The following is a 17,456-nucleotide window of genomic DNA, read 5'->3' on the forward strand; positions in this document are numbered from 1 at the left end:
TAGTGAGTGCGGAATAATATAAAAACTGCATTAATTTCTACCACCCGGATCTGGAGTCACAATTCACGAGCATTCTAGAATTCACTACAAGTAATAGTCTGAAGGAAATACAATTGTCTGAATGAAAGAAACAGTAGAACATAAAAGATAGACGGGGACTTCAAGGTCTGTGAACGCCGACAGATCTACCTTGAGTCTTCGGATAGCAGTCCAATAGCAAAATCTCGATCAACCCGAGCTGGTACCAAAATCTGCATAGAAAGTGTTGAGTGCAGTATCAGTACAACCGACCCCATGTACTGGTAAGTGTCGAGCCTAACCTCGATGAAGTAGTGACGAGGCTAGGGCAAGGCACCTACAAATGAACCTGTACAATTTAACAGTGTATATACAAATAACAGTAATGAAGAGCGAGATAGGAAATATCGGGAGGGGGAAACATGATGGGGAAATACGAGATAAGGAACTACAACAGAATGATAACTTGAACAACTAATATTATATGAATCAACAGAAACAACGAATACAGTAAAGGAAAACCACACGGCATCACCCTTCGTTCTTTTACTCTCAATCTCACCATGAAAATAATAGAAATGACACGGCATCACCCTTTGTGCATTAACTCTCATATCATGGCACAACATCACCCTTCGTGCATTAACACTCTCCCTTACCATAATGCAATGAATAAATAACAACAGGGAGATAGAATAACAAGTACAAGCTTTATTTCAATATTTGATTCCACAATATCAATCTCAACTTCGAAATAAATACTCAATTATCATCAGAAGATCCGTAAACATGATAAGAACGATTAATTTAACAACATTAGACTAAACCTGTAGAAATTAGGCATGGAAAGAGACAATATAAGAAAAGCGGGAGAAATAGGGAAAACAGGTAAATTGGTGGCGCATAAGTACTCGTCACCTCACATATACACCGCTCACATGAATTTCACATAGTAAATAATCTGAGGTTCCTAATTCCCTCAAGTTAGGGTTAACCACGACACTTACCTCGTTCCGAAGGCCACTCAATACTCAATCACAGCTTTTCCTCTAGAATTCACCTCCAAACCACTCGTATTTATTCAAAAATGACTCAATAATATCAAATATTGCTAAAGGAATCAATTACATTGCATAAATTTAGATTTCCCATATTTTCCTCCAAAAAGTCAAAAATTGACCTCGGGCCCGCTTGGTCAAAACTCGAGGTTCGAGCCAAAATCCATTTACCCATTCACCCCTGAGCCCGGATATATAACTGGTTTTGGAATCCGACCTCAAATTGAGGTCTCAATCCCCAAATTTCCGAAATCCCTAGTTTCTACCCAAAACCCCTAATTCTACCATGAAAACTCTAGATTTTAGGTTGTTAATTCATGAAATGTAATAGGTAATTGAAAGAAAATAGTTTAGAATCACTTACCAATACTTTGGGGAAGAAGATGTAGCTTGAAAATCGCCTCTAGCCCGTTTGGTTTTTGAAAAGTTGAAGAAATGGCTTAAGTCCCGTTTTGATTCTGTTTTATGCACTGGGCGACAGTGTGCGTCGCGTTCGCTAGGCCACTGTCGCATTCGTGAAGAGCAGAGTTGCCAAGCCTTCGCATTCGCGAGACCTTGCTCGCGTTCGCGAAGGTTACTCCCCCCTGTCCTTCGCGTTCGCGAGACATTGCTCGTGTTCGCGATGAAGAAAAGACCAACCCTCCCCCAGGTCCCCAAGTGCTTCGCGTTCACGATGAGCCTGTCGCGTTCGCGATGGGTAAATCGCCCATCACTTCGCGTTCGCGACCAGGCCTTCGGGTTCACGAGAGTACCTTCGCGAACGCGAAGAAGGACATGCCAGAACACGTGCTGCAACAAAATACCAGATTTTTCCAAGTCCAAAACATCCCGTGGCCTATCCGAAACTCACCCAAGCCCTCGGGGATCCAAACCAAACATGCACACAATTCTAAAATCATCATACAAACTTGCTCGCTCGCACGATCAAATCACCAAAATAACACCTAGAACTACGAATTTAGCACTAAATTAAATAAAATTCTCAAGGACACTTTAAAATTTCTATCTTCACCACCGGACGTCCGAATCACGTCAAACCAACTCCGTTTCTCACCAAATTTCATAGATAAGTCATAAATATTATATTGGATCTATACCGGGCTCCGAAACTAAAATACGGACCCGATATCGACAATGCCAAACATCAATCAATTCTTAAAGACATTAGATTTTCAGACTTTTAATATTTATCAAAAATTCATAACTCGAGCTAGGGACCTCTGAATTTGATTCCGGGCATACGTCCAGGTCCCATATTTCGATACAGACACACCGGGATTGTCAAAATACGAATTCGGGTCCGTTTATCAAAAATATTGATCGAAGTCAACTAAAATCAACTTTAAGGTAAAAATTCTTATTTTCTTCAATTTTCAACATAAACGCTTTCCAGAAACATGCCCCGGACTAGAACGCAAATCGAGGAGGGTAAAAATGAGATTTTTAAGACTTAAGAGCGCAGAATCGAGTTCTAAAACATAAGATGACCTTTTGGGTCATCACAGATTGCCACCTTGATGTTTACATGAAATATTATTTTATTGAGTGGTTCATTCCCGAATATATTTGTTAAAATTTTGTGCACATTATGGTCGAGCCATGGGCTCCTTATTGTGGAAAAATAATGTATTGTTGATTTCTGTGGAAAGTTATAATATTTGAGCACTTGATGTGCAATTTGTGATATGTTGTAATATTTGAGCACTTGATGTGCAATTTGTGATATGTTATAATATTTGAGCACTTGATATGCAATATGTGATATGTCATAATATTTGTGTACTTGATGTGCAATTTGTGATATGTGAGTACTTGAGGTGCAAGTTGAATTATGCTGTGATATTTGGGCACTTAAGGTGCAATTTATGAAATATTGTGATATTGATACGCATGCGGTGATATAAGGTCAGAGTGTTGAAACGCATGCGCTGAGATAAGGGTGGCTTGAAACGCGTGGCTAGTAGGGGAACTACTAGAAGTCATGTGGTGTGATAAGAGTAGCTAAAACGCGGGATGCTATTTTGGAAAAAATAATTACTTTAAAATTAAATGTAAAGGCTCCCGCGGTGATATAAAAAAATGAGATATTGTCAATTTATTTATGATTTGGGACTACGAGGCGGTACCTCGGGAGTGCCCTGTTGATATTACTTTATTTATGTTCTTGTCTTGGGTGATTTTGTTTCATTTAATATGTAAATTCTTATCTTCTTCCATGATGTACTACTTGACTTTATTATTATGTATTTTTTGCTCCTAGTTATATTGTGTTGGCTTTGGCTTTTTAGCACGAGACTCTGAAAAAGTATATTTCTGATTTTTCTTACTGATTTTCGATGATTGAGCTGATTTAAATAAAGGAAATTATCATTATATTTTAAATTAAATAGTTTTACATCCAAATCAGTAGTTTATCTGATACTTTAATTTAAGTGCAATGTTATTTTCTTCACCCAAATAATTTCTAAAATAAATTCATTTCTTTGTTGATTTCTTACTTGATTTAAAAATTGTAAACTCACTTTAGTGGAAATATATTGATCATGTGGAGCTTATATACATTGATATTATTGGCACGTGAGTTGTCCGTGAAGTTGTGATAGAAATATGGGCACGAGGTATCGTGGAAATATGGAAGTGGGTTGAGACCCGATTTTTTATGATTATGAAATGAGGTGTCACAAGTTTACTTTTATTTGAAGGAAGTATACTCGAAATATATATTTATTTGAAAAGGTTATATTATAAGGATTTTTATTGAAAAACTTATATTTGAAAGATTTATACTTGAATTACTTACATTGGAAAGATGTATATTTGAGGGACTTGATTGATTGGTTGTATTTGTGTTCCTTATTTGTTTGAGCAATATTTATGGTGTTCTTGTTGCCTTGTTGTTTACATCATTTATTTATTCTTGTTGCCATCATTGCCATTTGTTACTATTATTATTATTATTATTATTATTATTATTATTATTATTATTATTATTATTATTATTATTATTATTATTATTATTATTATATCTGCTACATGTTAATTGATTAGTGAGTGTCTTGACTATACCTCGTCACTACTACACCGAGGTTAGTCTTGATACTTACTGGGTACCGACCGTGGTATACTCATACTACACTTTTGCATATTTTTGTGCAGAGCCAGGTATTGGAGATATCGGAATCAGACAAAGTTAGTGTGTTGATCGCAAGGATTCAAGGTAGAGCTGCTTAGTTGTCGCAGTCCCTTGGAGTCTTTTCATTTTTTTGTACTGTAAATTATTATTCGAACAATATTGTATATTCGATCCTTGAGATCATTTCATAAATTCAGTTAGAGTTCGTGACTCAGTATTACCAGTCTTGGAAGGTTTTTAAAGAATTTTTTCCGCTGTTGGTTTCGACACTTGTATTAAATTATATCTTTATAAAAAAGAAAGGCTTGAATTGTATTTGTAATCGGCTTACCTATTCTTAGAGACTAAGTGCCATTACGACGTCTGTGGTGGGATTTTGGGTCGTGACATATTCTGAATGTGACATGTCGATATTTTGTCCTTTTTATTTTTTTTCTTTTCTTTTCTTTTCTTTTTCCCTCTTTGGTCCCTTTTCCTTCTCAGCGCTTTCTTCTTTTGGTTCAAAAGGAGGATATTATGTAGTACAAATGTAGCACTAATAGTGGTAGGATGACCATACAAAATAACATCATTTAATCTATAGTCCTACTTCTCAGAGTTACCGTTGCCATAAATCCACCACCTCTGTAATTGTCATCTTTTTTTTCTCTCTCTTTAATTGTTTCCATCTTATGTATCCATATTCTTTTTTCTCTTTGTTTCTTCGGGATAACCTTTTTTTAAGCTAATATACCACTAAGCAGGGTGCTTAGTGACTAATTTTACTAATAATGTTCCGAATAAATTCATTTCCCTTTTTCATATATATTTGGTCCCTTTTTCTTTTTACAAGAGAACGTAACTAACCTTATCGTGGTCAAGAATCATTGATAGTGCAAAAACCCTTCATATATAACTTAAATCCTATGCATAAAGCAGATGATTGCTTTAATTTGGAGTGTAAGTTCAATGCAGTGGTGGCTTAATCAGCGGTGGATTTAGAATTTTAAAATTATGGGTGCTCGACGATAAAAACTTCGAAAAAAGAGGAAAAAAGAGTTCAGTTGTGGATACTCACTCAATATTTATCTAAATTGTAACTATCTGACCAGTTGTTTTGAGCTCTAGCGCACCATTCAGCGGTTTGAGACCCCGAGCAGCTTCACTTCAGGTATTATGACTTGTACGCATGGTCGAAATTTAATTTCGGGAAGTTCGAAGTTGATTTGGAAAGAAATTCTAATTTCGGAAGCTTTAAGTTGGAGGAATTAACTAAAGGGTGATTTTTGAGTAAACGACCTCGGAATCTGGAATTGAAGGTTCCAACAGGTTCGTATGATGATATTGGACTTGTGCGTATATCCGGATCGGGTTTTGGATGACCCGGGAGTGTTTCGGCGCCTTTTATAGAAGTTGGCATTATGGAACGATTTCATAAATTTGGGTTGAAGTGTATTTCAATGTTATCGATGTCCGATTGGGATTCCGAGCCTGGGAATAGCTGCGTATTGTGATTTTGGACTTAGGGGCGCGTCCGGAAGTGGATTAGGAGGTCCGTAGGTCGTCATTTGGCGAAAAATGGAAATTTGAAGGTTTTTGGAAAGTTTGACCGGGAGTGAACTTTTTGATACCGGGGTCGGAATATGATTCCGAGAGTTGGAGTAGGTCCGTAATGTCAATTATGACTTGTGTGCAAAATTTGAGGTCAATCGGACGTGATTTGATAGGTTTCGGTATCGAAGGTAGAAGTTTGAAGTTTCAAAATTCATTAAGTTAGACTTGGAGGGTGATTCGTATTTTTAGTGTTGTTTGATGTGATTTAAAGGTTCGACCAAGTTTGTAATGTGTTTTGGGATGTGTTGGTATATTTGGTTGGGGTCCCGAGGACCTCGGGTAGATTTCGGATGGTTGAAATGCTGAGGTTGCTGTCTTCTGGTGTAACGGCACCTGCGAGGTTAGGGCCGCAGGTGCGGAGCCGCAGAAGCGGCCATGAAGGTCGTAGAAGCGGAGGGTGGCCAAAAGGCCTGGGCCGCAGAAGCGGGCATAAGCGCGCAGGTGCGCGAGCGCAGAAGCGCTTGGTAACCGCAGAAGCGAGAGCGCAGGAGCGTTACCTTGCGCACAGAAGTGAGGGCTGTTGGTGTGAGCTGGATCCACATCTGCGATGGGTCTTCCGCAGATGCAGAGCCGCAGGTGCGGAAGGTCGGCTTGACAGATTGATTTAAGAATAGGACTTGGCTCATTTTCCCCCCATTTTTCACTTGATTGGGGCGATTTTAGAGAGCTTCAAGGAGGGATTTTCATCATCTATGTCAAGGTAAGTGATTCCCGTGTATTGTGAGTTAAATACAAGATTTATACATGGATTCAAACATGAAAATTTATAAAAATTTGAGATTTTGAAGAAAAACCTAGAAATTGGTATTCTTGGATTTTGATCACGAATTTGGCATGAAATTATGAATAAATTATATATTTGAGTTCGTAGTGCTATGGGTAGCGTTTGTCTTCAAACATTTTTGGAATCCGGGCCCGTGAGCCCGAGGGCCCGAGGGTTGCTTTATCGATTTTTTGTGCAGAGTTGGAAATTGTTATAAATTGATTAATTATGAGTATTAGAGTATATTTGGGTTGCGTCTTATTTGACTAGTTTTGGATCGTCGGTCACCGGTTTGAGGTGTTAGGGCGGCATTGGAGCCGGTTTTGGAACGTCGGAGTGAGGTAAGTCTCCTTTCTAACCTTATAAGAGGGAATTAACCCCATAGGTGAAAAAATTCAATATTTGCTTCTATTTGTGGGGGCTACGTATGCACGAGGTGACGAGAGTCCGTGCGCAGCTACTAATATGCTTATGTTCGGGTAGTCTAAGACCCAGATCATGTTATAATTGCGATGCTTGCATTCTTCTTGTAAATTTAAATTGCTTAAATCATATCGAAACTTGGTAAAGGAACTTTAAAAGGTTAAACTCCATTCTTCTTGACCGTAAATGAGAATTTATATTTCTTGAATAGTTGCCTTAATAAATCTTGGATTTGGTTGTTTTAAATTGTATTTTCTCTTTTGTGGAGTGAGTTGAACGCCTCGACAGGTTAAATAGATGCATCTATGGTTTGCGTCGTTCGACCCTCGGCAGTGCACAGTTTAAATATTTATGTTGGATCAGGCCGTACGACCTCGGCATGATTTGCGCATGATATATTTTTGGAATTGATAATAATTGATATTGCTTTCATTGGCCCGAGATACAAAAAAAGAAGAAGTTAAGTGACGAAAATAAATTTGAAAATTTCTTATGAACAAAAGAATTTTTTACTTATATCATGATAATTGAGCTTACAGCCATTCTACGTAACCCATGCATAATTATATCATTGATATTTTATTTATAGCCTATAGTAAGTGTCGAAGTCAATCCCTCATCACTACTTATTCGAGGTTAGGCGGGATACTTACTGGGTACGCATTGATTTACGTACTCATACTACACTTGCTGTACATTTTTGTGCAAGTGCACATATGTCTAGTGGCCTTGTGTAACGACCCAACCAGTCGTTTTGCGAGTTAGAGACCCGAACCCCTATTAACTGATTTCCCTATATCTATTTCTGCTATTGTGACTTGCCGGGATGATTGGTTTTGAGTTTCGGAGTGTGTTGGGACACTTAGTTCCTAAATGAGAGCTTAAGTCTTAGAATTTGGACCGTAGTCAAAATTATGTGAAGACGGTTCCGTTAGCTCCGTTGGGTGATTTTGGGCTTAGGGGCGTGTCCGAAATGTATTTGGGGGGGGGGGCGTAGCTCATTTAGGCATGAAATGGAGAAAGTTAAAATTTTGGAGTTTTGGACCGGTAGTGTAAATTTTGATATCGGGGCCGGAATCTAATTCCGGAAGTTGGAGCAGGTCCGTAATGTTGAATATGACCTGTGTGCAAAATTTGGGGTTAATGGAACGTGGTTTGGTCGATTTCGGCATCGGTTGTAGAATGTTGATGTTTTAAGCTCTTAAGATTTGAATTTGAGGGTGATTCGTAATTTTTAGCATTGTTTGATATGATTTGAGGGCTTGACTAAGTTCGTATGGTATTTTAGGATTGGTTGGTATGTTTGGTTGGGGTCACGGAGGCCTCAGGCGAGTTTCAGATGCTCAACGGGTCATTTTTGGACTTAAGGAGTTGTTAGTTTTTGTTGGTGTTCTGTAGCTGGTTTCCTTCATCGCGATCCCGTGAGAAGGCTCGCGATCGCGTAGAGTAATTGGGAGACCAGCTGGGTTATCTCTTCGCGTTCGCCAAGAATGGGGTGCGATCGCGTAGGTTCGTCAGGTTATGCATCGCGAACGCGCAGGCTAGGCCGCGTTCGCGAAGAAGAAATAAGGCAGTAGTGGATTGGGTGTTGTTCCTCGCTATCGCGTGAGGTCAGTCGCGATCGCGTAAGTCTGAGGAGCTATTTCATCGTGTTCACGTGGAGAGTTACGCGTCCGCGTAGAGTAAAATAATGGGGCAGCGAAGTTGTTCTTCGCGAACGCGAGGGTGTTTCCGCGATCGCGATTAAGGAAAAATATCTGGGAAGAATTAAAGTTCAAAATCGAGGGTTTTTGGTACATAACTCAAAATTTGATTGAGAGCTCGGTAGAAGGCGAAAGCTAGAGAGATTTTCGGAGGAAGTTTTTCGGTAATGATTCCTAACTTCTTTATGGTTATATTCCACTAATCTATGGTTGATTTCATCATTTAATTTCGGATTTTGGGGTTGAAATTGGGAAATATTTGGAAGAACTTGTTTAACAAAGATTTCAAGTTTTGAATGGGGATTTGTGGTCGGATTTGAGTAATTTTTATATGGTTAGACTCGTGAGTGAATGGGTGTTCGTATTTTATGACTTTTACCTGAATTCGAGATGTGGGCCCCACAGGCGATTTTTGAGTTAATTTCGGAATTTTTGTTTAAGTGTTGATTTCATTAATTAGATGAGTCTATTATAGTTTTATTTATGATATGTAATTTCTTTTGGCTAGATTTGGGCCATTCGGAGCAGGATATTCATGGGAAAGATATTATGACCTATTGATTGAGCTTGGTTCGAGATAAGTGGCTTGCCAAACTTTGTGTGGGGGAACTCCCCGTAGGATTTGTATTGTTTTGTATATATGAGCACCGTGTACGTGAGGTGACGAGTACGTACATGGGCTAGATGTAGAAAAACCCGATTTTCTTACCGAGCAGTAACCTGTTTTCCTTTTATTTTGAGTTATACCATTTTTCTGAGTATTAATCTATTTTCATTCTTAATTGAGTTATTCCAATATGTGTAGCTATCTTGTTTAGTCTAATACAACATGTCTACGTGTCTTAATTGCTTATGTGAACTTTGTGCAGCATGCTTAGTTAATTTCCTGCATTTTCCTTGACTGGTACTTAGTCTATATCATAAGATTTTGCGATGTAGTTGTATTTCTATTGTCTGCGCTGCTTATTTACTTGGTACTACGGAACGGTATTTCGGGATATCCCTATGTACTGCATATTTACTTTGGGACTACGGAATGGTATTCCGAGAGATCCCCATGTACTGTATATTTACTTTGGGACTATGGAACGGTATTCCGAGAGATCCCCCTATACTGCATATTTACTTTGGGACTACGGAACGGTATTCCATGAGATCCCCATGTACTGCACATTTATGTTTAGGACTACGAGACGTTATCTCGGGAGATCCCCTGTTGTTATCTCTGTGTACTGAGCTGCTGTCTTCTATGATTTCATTCTTGTTAAATTTCAGTCTTTATTTTACTCGGTATTTCATTCTATCTTGTTTTATTATATATATATATATATATATATATATATATATATATATATATATATATATATATATATATATATGGCCCTGACGTGGCCTCGTCACTACTCAACCGAGGTTAGGCTTAGCACTTACTGGGTACTGATTGTGGTGTACTCATGCTACTCTTCTGCACATATTTTTCGTGTGCAGATCCAGGTGCTCCTTATCAGCTGCACTATCAGTGAGCCGGGACAGCTTTGGAGACTTCAAGGTATATCTGTCGCGTCCGCAGACCTCGGAGTCCCCTTCTACTCTTTCTCATGTCCATTATCTTCTGTACTTTTCCTTTGTTAGACTCTAATGTATAGGGACACTAGATTTTCCTTCTGTAGTTTGTGATTCACGATGTTCCGGGTTTTGGGATTTCTATGTATTTTTGAACAGTTAGTTGTTAAAATTATGTTTTCATTTCATTATTTCGCAAATGTTAGGCTTACCTAGTTGTAGAGAGTAGGTGGCGTCACGACGTCATATGGAGGGGAAATTTGGGTCGTGACAAGTTGGTATTAGAGCTCTAGGTTCGTAGGTGTCGTGAGATACAAGCCGGTTCATTAGAGTCTCGCGGATCGGTGCAGAGACGTCTGTACTTATATTCGGGAGGCTATGGAACTGTTAGGAAAATTTCACTACTTTGATTCTTTGTCGGGCGAAAATTGTTGACTTCAAAGATTCTAAACTTTTGTATTCTATTCTCTCACAGATGGTGAGGACACGTACAAGCGTATCTGATGAACATGCACCCGCGCCCCCTGCTAGAGCCGTGAGAGGGCGGGGCCGAGGCCGGAGTAGAGGCCGAGGACGTCCATGTGGTGCATCCAGAGTACCCGCATGAGCTGTTATAGAGGAGCCCCCAGTAGCTTCAGCTGGAGGGCAGACACCTGAGGTACCTGTTCTGCACCAACCCTCCAGGAGACTCTAGCCCAGTTTCTGAGCATGTTCAACACCTTAGCTCAGGATGGATTCATTCCACTTGCTCCTTCCACATCTCAGGCCAGGGGAGGAGCACAGACTCCCATCGCCGGTACTCCAGAGCAGCGGGTTCAGGTCGACCAGGTTCCTGAGATTGTACCAATGCAGTTGGTAGCTCCAGCTCAGCCCGAGGTTAGGGCAGTAGCTTCTGAGGTGGAGCAGCTCAGACTTGAGAGGTGTAAGAAGTACCACCTACCTACCTTCATCGGATTATCTACAGATGATGCTCAGGGTTTTTTGGAGGAGTGTCATCGTATTCTTCGTACTATGGGCATAGCGGAGATGAGCGGGGTTTATTTTACTACATTCCATCTTAGAGGAGAAGCCTATCAGTGGTTGCGTGCTTATGAGTTGAGTAGTCCGGCTGAGGTAGCTTCACTTACATGGACTCAGTTCTCGGACATGTTTTTGAGAGAGTATGTCCCTCAGAGCATCAGGGTCTATGGCTGTGTCAGAGTATGCAGTTTGCTTCAGTGCACCGGCCTTGGTTGCCATAGTTCGAGAGAGGGTTCGACGGTTTATTGAGGGACTCCACCCCAGCATCCAGATTAGTATGGCCTGGGACTTGGAGATGGATATTTCTTATTAGCAGGTTGTGAGTATCGCCAGGAGATTGGAGGGCATGCTTACCTGGGATATAGAGGAGAGGAAGGCCAAGAGGTCACGAGAGACTGGTTCTTATTATGGTGCTCGTGCCCCAGCAGCTCACCATGGTAGGGGTTATGTGAGTCACCCCGTACATTCAGCTCTTCTAGCCGCCAGTGGTATTTCGGTCCCTTCACGGCCCCAGGAGTCTTATTATGCACCACCAGTATCTAGTGTGCCTCCTGCACATGGTGTTCCTACCGGCCAGTCCAGCAGACCTAGCCCGAGCCAGCCATAATAGCCACGCCAACCCAGAGCTCATTTTGAGTGTGGCTACATTCGCCATATGGTGAGGGATTGCCCCAAATTTAGGAGGGGTGCACCTCTACAGACCTCTTAGCTACAACATGCTCCACCCAGTCCTCAGGCTGTGATTACAGCACCAGCTGCCACCCCACCTGCTCAGCTAGCCCGAGGTGGAGGTCGGGGAGGTACAGGTCGCCCTAGAGGGGGAGGACAGGCCAAATATTATGCCCTTCCTGCTCATGCAGAGGCAGTTGCTTCTAATTTTGTCATTATAGGTATTGTTCCAGTCTGTCATAGAGATGTGTCGGTATTATTTTACCCAGGCTCTACATATTCCTATGTGTCCTCTTATTTTTCCCCGTATTTGGGCGTATCCTGGGATTCTTTGAGTTCCCATGTTTATGTGTCTACTCCTGTGGGAGATTCTCTTATTGTGGACCGTGTGTATTGGTCATGTTTGATTGCTCTTAGTGTTTTTGAGACCATAGTCGATTTATTATTGCTCAGTATAGTGGACTTCGATATTATTTTGGGCATGGACTGGTTGTCGCCCCATTATGCTATTCTTGATTGTCACACAAAAATCTTGACGCTGGCTTTGCCAGGTTTACTGCGGTTAGAGTGAAGAGGTACCTTAGAGTATACTCCCAGCAGAGTTATTTCATTTCTTAAAGATCAACGAATGGTTGAGAATGGGTGTGACGCGTATCTAGCTTATGTGAGAGATGTCAGTATTGATAACCCTACAGTTGAGTCAGTTCCAGTAATGAGGGACTTTCCAGATGTGTTCCCATCTGATCTTCCGGGCATGCCGCCCGATAGAGATATTGATTTTGGCATTAATTTGTTGCCGGGCACTTAACCCATCTCTATTCCTCCATATCGTATGGCTCCTCCTGGATTGAAGAAGTTGAAGGAGCAGTTACAAGAATTTCTTGATAAGGGCTTCATTCAGCTCAGTGTGTCACTTGGGGTGCTCCTGTCTTATATGTGAAGAAGAAGGATGGGTCTATGCGGATGTGTATTGATTACAGCCAGTTAAACAAAGTCACAGTGAAGAACAGGTATACATTGCCTCGTATTGATGACTTATTTGATCAGTTACAGGGTGACAGAGTGTCTTCCAAGATTTATTTACGTTCCGGCTATCATCAGTTGAAGATTCGGGAGCCAGATATCCCGAAGACTGCCTTCCGGACTCGGTATGGTCACTACGAGTTCCTTGTGATGTCCTTTGGGCTGACCAATGCCCCAACAACTTTTATGCACTTGATGCACAGTGTGTTCTGATCTTATCTTGATTCATTCGTCATTGTGTTTATTGACGACATTCTGGTGTACTCCCGGACTCGGGAAGATCATGAGCAGCACCTGAGGACTGTAGACTCAGTGGCATTCTTGAGTCATATAGTATCGAGTGGGGGGATCCAGGTGGATCTGAAGAAGATTGAAGTAGTGTAGAGTTGGCCCAGACCTTCCTCAGCTACAGAGATCCGGAGTTTTCTTGGTTTGGTGGGGTATTACCGTCATTTTGTAGAAGGATTCTCATCTATTGCAGCACCAATGACCAGGCTGACCCAGAAGGGTGCTCCGTTCAGGTGGACAGAGGAATGTGAGGAGAGCTTTTAGAAGCTCAAGACAACTTTGACTACAATACCAGTATTAGTATTGCCTACAGGTTCAGGGTCTTATACTGTATATTGTGATGCATCGTAGATTGGTCTCGGCGCAATGTTGATGCAGGACCGTAGGGTGATTGCCTACGCGTCCAGATAGCTGAAGGTGCATGAAAAAAGCTATCCTATCCACAACCTTGAGTTAGCAGCTATTTTATATGCCCTGAAGATTTGGCGCCATTATTTGTACGGTGTTCCTTGTGAGATTTACACTGATCACCGGAGTCTGCAATATCTGTTCAAGTAGAAGGATCTTAATTTGCGTCAGAGGAGGTGGTTAGAGTTTCTTAAGGATTATGATATCACTATTTTGTACCACCCTGGGAAGGCCAACATGGTGGCCGATACTTTGAGTCACCGGGCAGAGAGTATGGGGAGCTTAGCATATCTACCAGCAGTAGAGAGGCCCATGGCGTTGGATGTTCAAGCCTTAGCCAGCCAGTTTGTGAGATTGGATATTTCTGAGCCGAGTTGAGTATTGGCTTGTGTGGTCTCTTTGTATTCCCTTTATGATCGTATTAGGGAGCGTCAGTATGATGACCTCCATCTGCTTGTCCTTAAGGATATGGTGATGCTAAGGAGGTCACTATTGGAGATGATGGTGCATTGAGGATGCAGGGCAGGCTGTGTATGCCCAATGTAGATGGTTTGCGTGAGTTGATTCTTCAGGAGGCTCACAGCTCGCGGTACTCCATTTATCCGAGTGTCGTGAATATGTATCAGGACCTGAGGCAACATTATTGGTGGAGGAGGATAAAGAAATACATAGTAGAGTATGTGGCTAGATGTCTAAATTGTCAGCAGGTGAAGTATGAGCATCATCGACTAGGTGGGTTTCTTCAGAAGATCGAGATTCCATAGGGGATCACTATGGACTTCGCTATTAATCTCCCACGGCCTCAGCAGAAGTTTGATACAGTTTGGGTGATTGTGGACAGGCTGACCAAGTCAGCTCATTTCATTCCTGTGATGACTACCTATTCTTCCGAGCAGCTAGCTCGAATCTACATCTGTGAGATCATCAGGCTTCATGGCATACTAGTATCTATTATCTTTGACCGGGGTACGCAGTTTACATCACAGTTCTGGAGAGCTGTACAACATGAGTTGGGTACTCGGGTTGAGTTGAGCACAACATTTCACCGTCAGACGGACGGGTAGTCCGAGCGCACTATTCAGATATTAGAGGGTATGCTCCTGTGTGTGTGTGATAGATTTTGGGGGTGCTTGGAACCAATTCTTGCCACTTGCAGAGTTTGCTTACAACAATAATTATCAGTCCAACATTCAGATGGCACAGTATGAGGCTCTGTACGGTAGGCGGTGTCGGTCCCCTGTGGGTTGGTTCGAGCCCGACGAGGCCAGATTATTGGGTACGGACTTGGTTCAGGCTGCCTTGGAAAGGGTGAAGGTGATTCAGGATAGACCTCGCACAGCCCAGTCCATATAGAAGGGTTACGTAGACTGAAAGGTTCGCAATGTTTCATTCATGGTTGGAGAGCGGGTCTTGCTCCAGGTTTCGCCTATGAAGGGCGTTATGAGATTCGGAAAGAAGAGCAAGCTCAACCCAAGGTTCATTGGTCTTTTTGAGGTGTTGTGGCATGTTGGGGAGGTTGCTTATGAGTTTTCCTTACCTCCCATCATAGCAGGAGTCCATCCGGTGTTTCATGTTTCGATGCTCCGGAAGTATCACGGTGATCTGGCTCACGTATTGAATTTCAGCTCAGTCCAATTGGACAAGGATCTATTTTAAGTTGAAGAGCCAGTGGCTATTTTAGATAGGCGGGTCAGAAAGCTAAGGTCAAAGAACATTGCTTCCGTGAAGGTTCAGTGGAGGGGAAAGCTGGTTGAGGAGGCGACTTGGGAGACCGAGTAGGATATGCGCAACCGTTATCCTCATCTTTTCACCATTTCAGGTATGTCTCTATGCTCGTTCAAGGACGGACGATTGTTTTAAGAGGGGGAGGATGTAACGACCCGGACGGTCCTTTTGAGAGTTAGAGCCCTGAACCCCTATTAACTGCTTTCCCCATATCTATTTCTGCTATTGTGACTTTTCGGGATGATTGGTTTTGAGTTTCGGAGTGTTTTGGGACACTTAGTCCCTAAATGAGAGCTTAAGTCTTAGAATTTAGACCGTAGTCAGAATTGTGTGAAGATGGTTCCAGAATGGAATTCTGTTAGATCCGTTGGGTTATTTTGGGCTTAGGGGCGTGTTCGGAATGTGTTTTTGGGGAACGTAGCTCATTTAGGCTTGAAATGGCGAAAATCGAAATTTTTGAGTTTTGGACTGGTAGTGGAAATTTTGATGTCGGGGTCAGAATATGATTCAGGAAGTTGCAGTAGGTCTATAGTGTTGAATATGACTTGTGTGCAAAATTTGGGGTCAATTGGACGTGGTTTGGTCGGTCTCGGCATCGGTTGTAGAATGTTGAAGTTTCAAGTTCTTAAGATATGAATTGGAGGGTGATTCGCGAGTTTTAGCATTGTTTGATGTGATTTGAGGGATCAACTAAGTTTGTATGGTATTTTAGGATTAGTCGATTTGTTTGGTTGGGATCCCAGGGGCCTCGGGCGTGTTTCGGATTCTCAACGGGTCATTTTTGGACTTAAAGAGTTGGCAGTTTTTGCTGGTGTTCTGCAGCGGGTTTTCTTTAACGCGATCGCGTGAGAAGGCTCGCGATTGCGTAGAGTAATTGGGAGACCAGCTGGATTATCTCTTCGCGTTCGCCAAGAATGGGATGCGATCGCATAGGTTCATCAGGTTATTCATCGCGAATGCGTGGGCTAGGCCGTGTTCACAAAAAAAAAATAAGGCAGTAGTGGAATTGGGTGTTGCTCTTTGCGATCGCGTAACTCTGAGGAGCTATTTCATCGCGTTAGCGTGGAGAGTTACGCGTTTGCGTAGAGTAAAATAATGGGGCAGCAAAGTTATTTTTCGCGATTGCGAGGGTGTTCCCGCGATTAAGGAAAAATATCTGGGCAGAATTAAAGTTCAAAATCGAGGGTTTTTGGTTCATAACTCAAAATTTGATTGAGAGCTCGGTAGAAGGCGAAATTTGGAGAGATTTTCGGAGGAAGTTTTTGGGTAATGATTCCTAACTCCTTTATGGTTATATTCCACTAATCTATGGTTGATTTCATCATTTAATTTCGGATTTTGGGGTTGAAATTGAGAAACATTTGGAAGAACTTCTTCAACAAAGATTTTGTGTTTTGAAAGGGGATTTGTGGTCGGATTTGAGTAATTTTTATATGGTTAGACTCGTGAGTGAATGAGTGTTCGTATTTTGTGACTTTTACCCAATTCCGAGACGTGGTCACCACGGGAGATATTTGAGTTAATTTCGAATTTTTTTAAAAGTGTTGATTTCATTAATAAGATGAGTCTATTATGGTTGTATTTATGATGTGTAATTGATTTTGGCTAGATTTGGGTCATTCGGTGCCGGATATTCGTGGGAAAGGCATTATGAACGATTGATTGAGCTTGGTTCGAGGTAAGTGGCTTGCCTAACTTTGTGTGTGTGTAGGGGGGGACTCCCCGTAGGATTTGTACTATTTTTTGATATATGAGTGTCGTGTACGTGAGGTGACGAGTACGTACACGGGCTAGTTGTCGAAAAACCTGATTTTCTTACTGAGCTGCAACCTGTTTTCCTTTTATTTTGAGTTATACCATTTTTATGAGTATTAATCTATTTTCATTCTTAATTGAGTTATTCCAATATGTGTAGCTATCCTCTTTAGTCTAATACAACATGTCTACGTATCTTAATTGCTTATGTGAACTATGTGCAACATGCTTAGTGAATTTCCTGCTTTTGCCTTGACTGGTACTTAGTCTAAATAAAACGATTTCTCGATGTAGTTGTATTTCTATTGTTTGCG

At 41.4% G+C, this 17,456-nt stretch overlaps 1 protein-coding gene across 1 annotated transcript in view; it reads left to right on the forward strand.

The window, feature by feature from the left end:
- Positions 1-11,100: 11,100 nt before the first annotated feature.
- The window catches only part of LOC138905586 (uncharacterized), a 55,292-nt gene continuing 48,936 nt past the window's right edge, over positions 11,101-17,456 (forward strand). Inside the window, exons 1-3 of the mRNA XM_070194106.1 lie at positions 11,101-11,454; positions 11,591-11,722; positions 12,850-12,953. Of these exons, the coding sequence (XP_070050207.1) occupies positions 11,101-11,454; positions 11,591-11,722; positions 12,850-12,953 (590 nt within the window). The remainder of the gene's footprint in view (positions 11,455-11,590; positions 11,723-12,849; positions 12,954-17,456) is intronic.

The sequence above is a fragment of the Nicotiana tomentosiformis genome, chromosome 2 (assembly GCF_000390325.3).
Source record: "Nicotiana tomentosiformis chromosome 2, ASM39032v3, whole genome shotgun sequence".
Classification (NCBI taxonomy): Eukaryota; Viridiplantae; Streptophyta; class Magnoliopsida; order Solanales; family Solanaceae; genus Nicotiana; species Nicotiana tomentosiformis.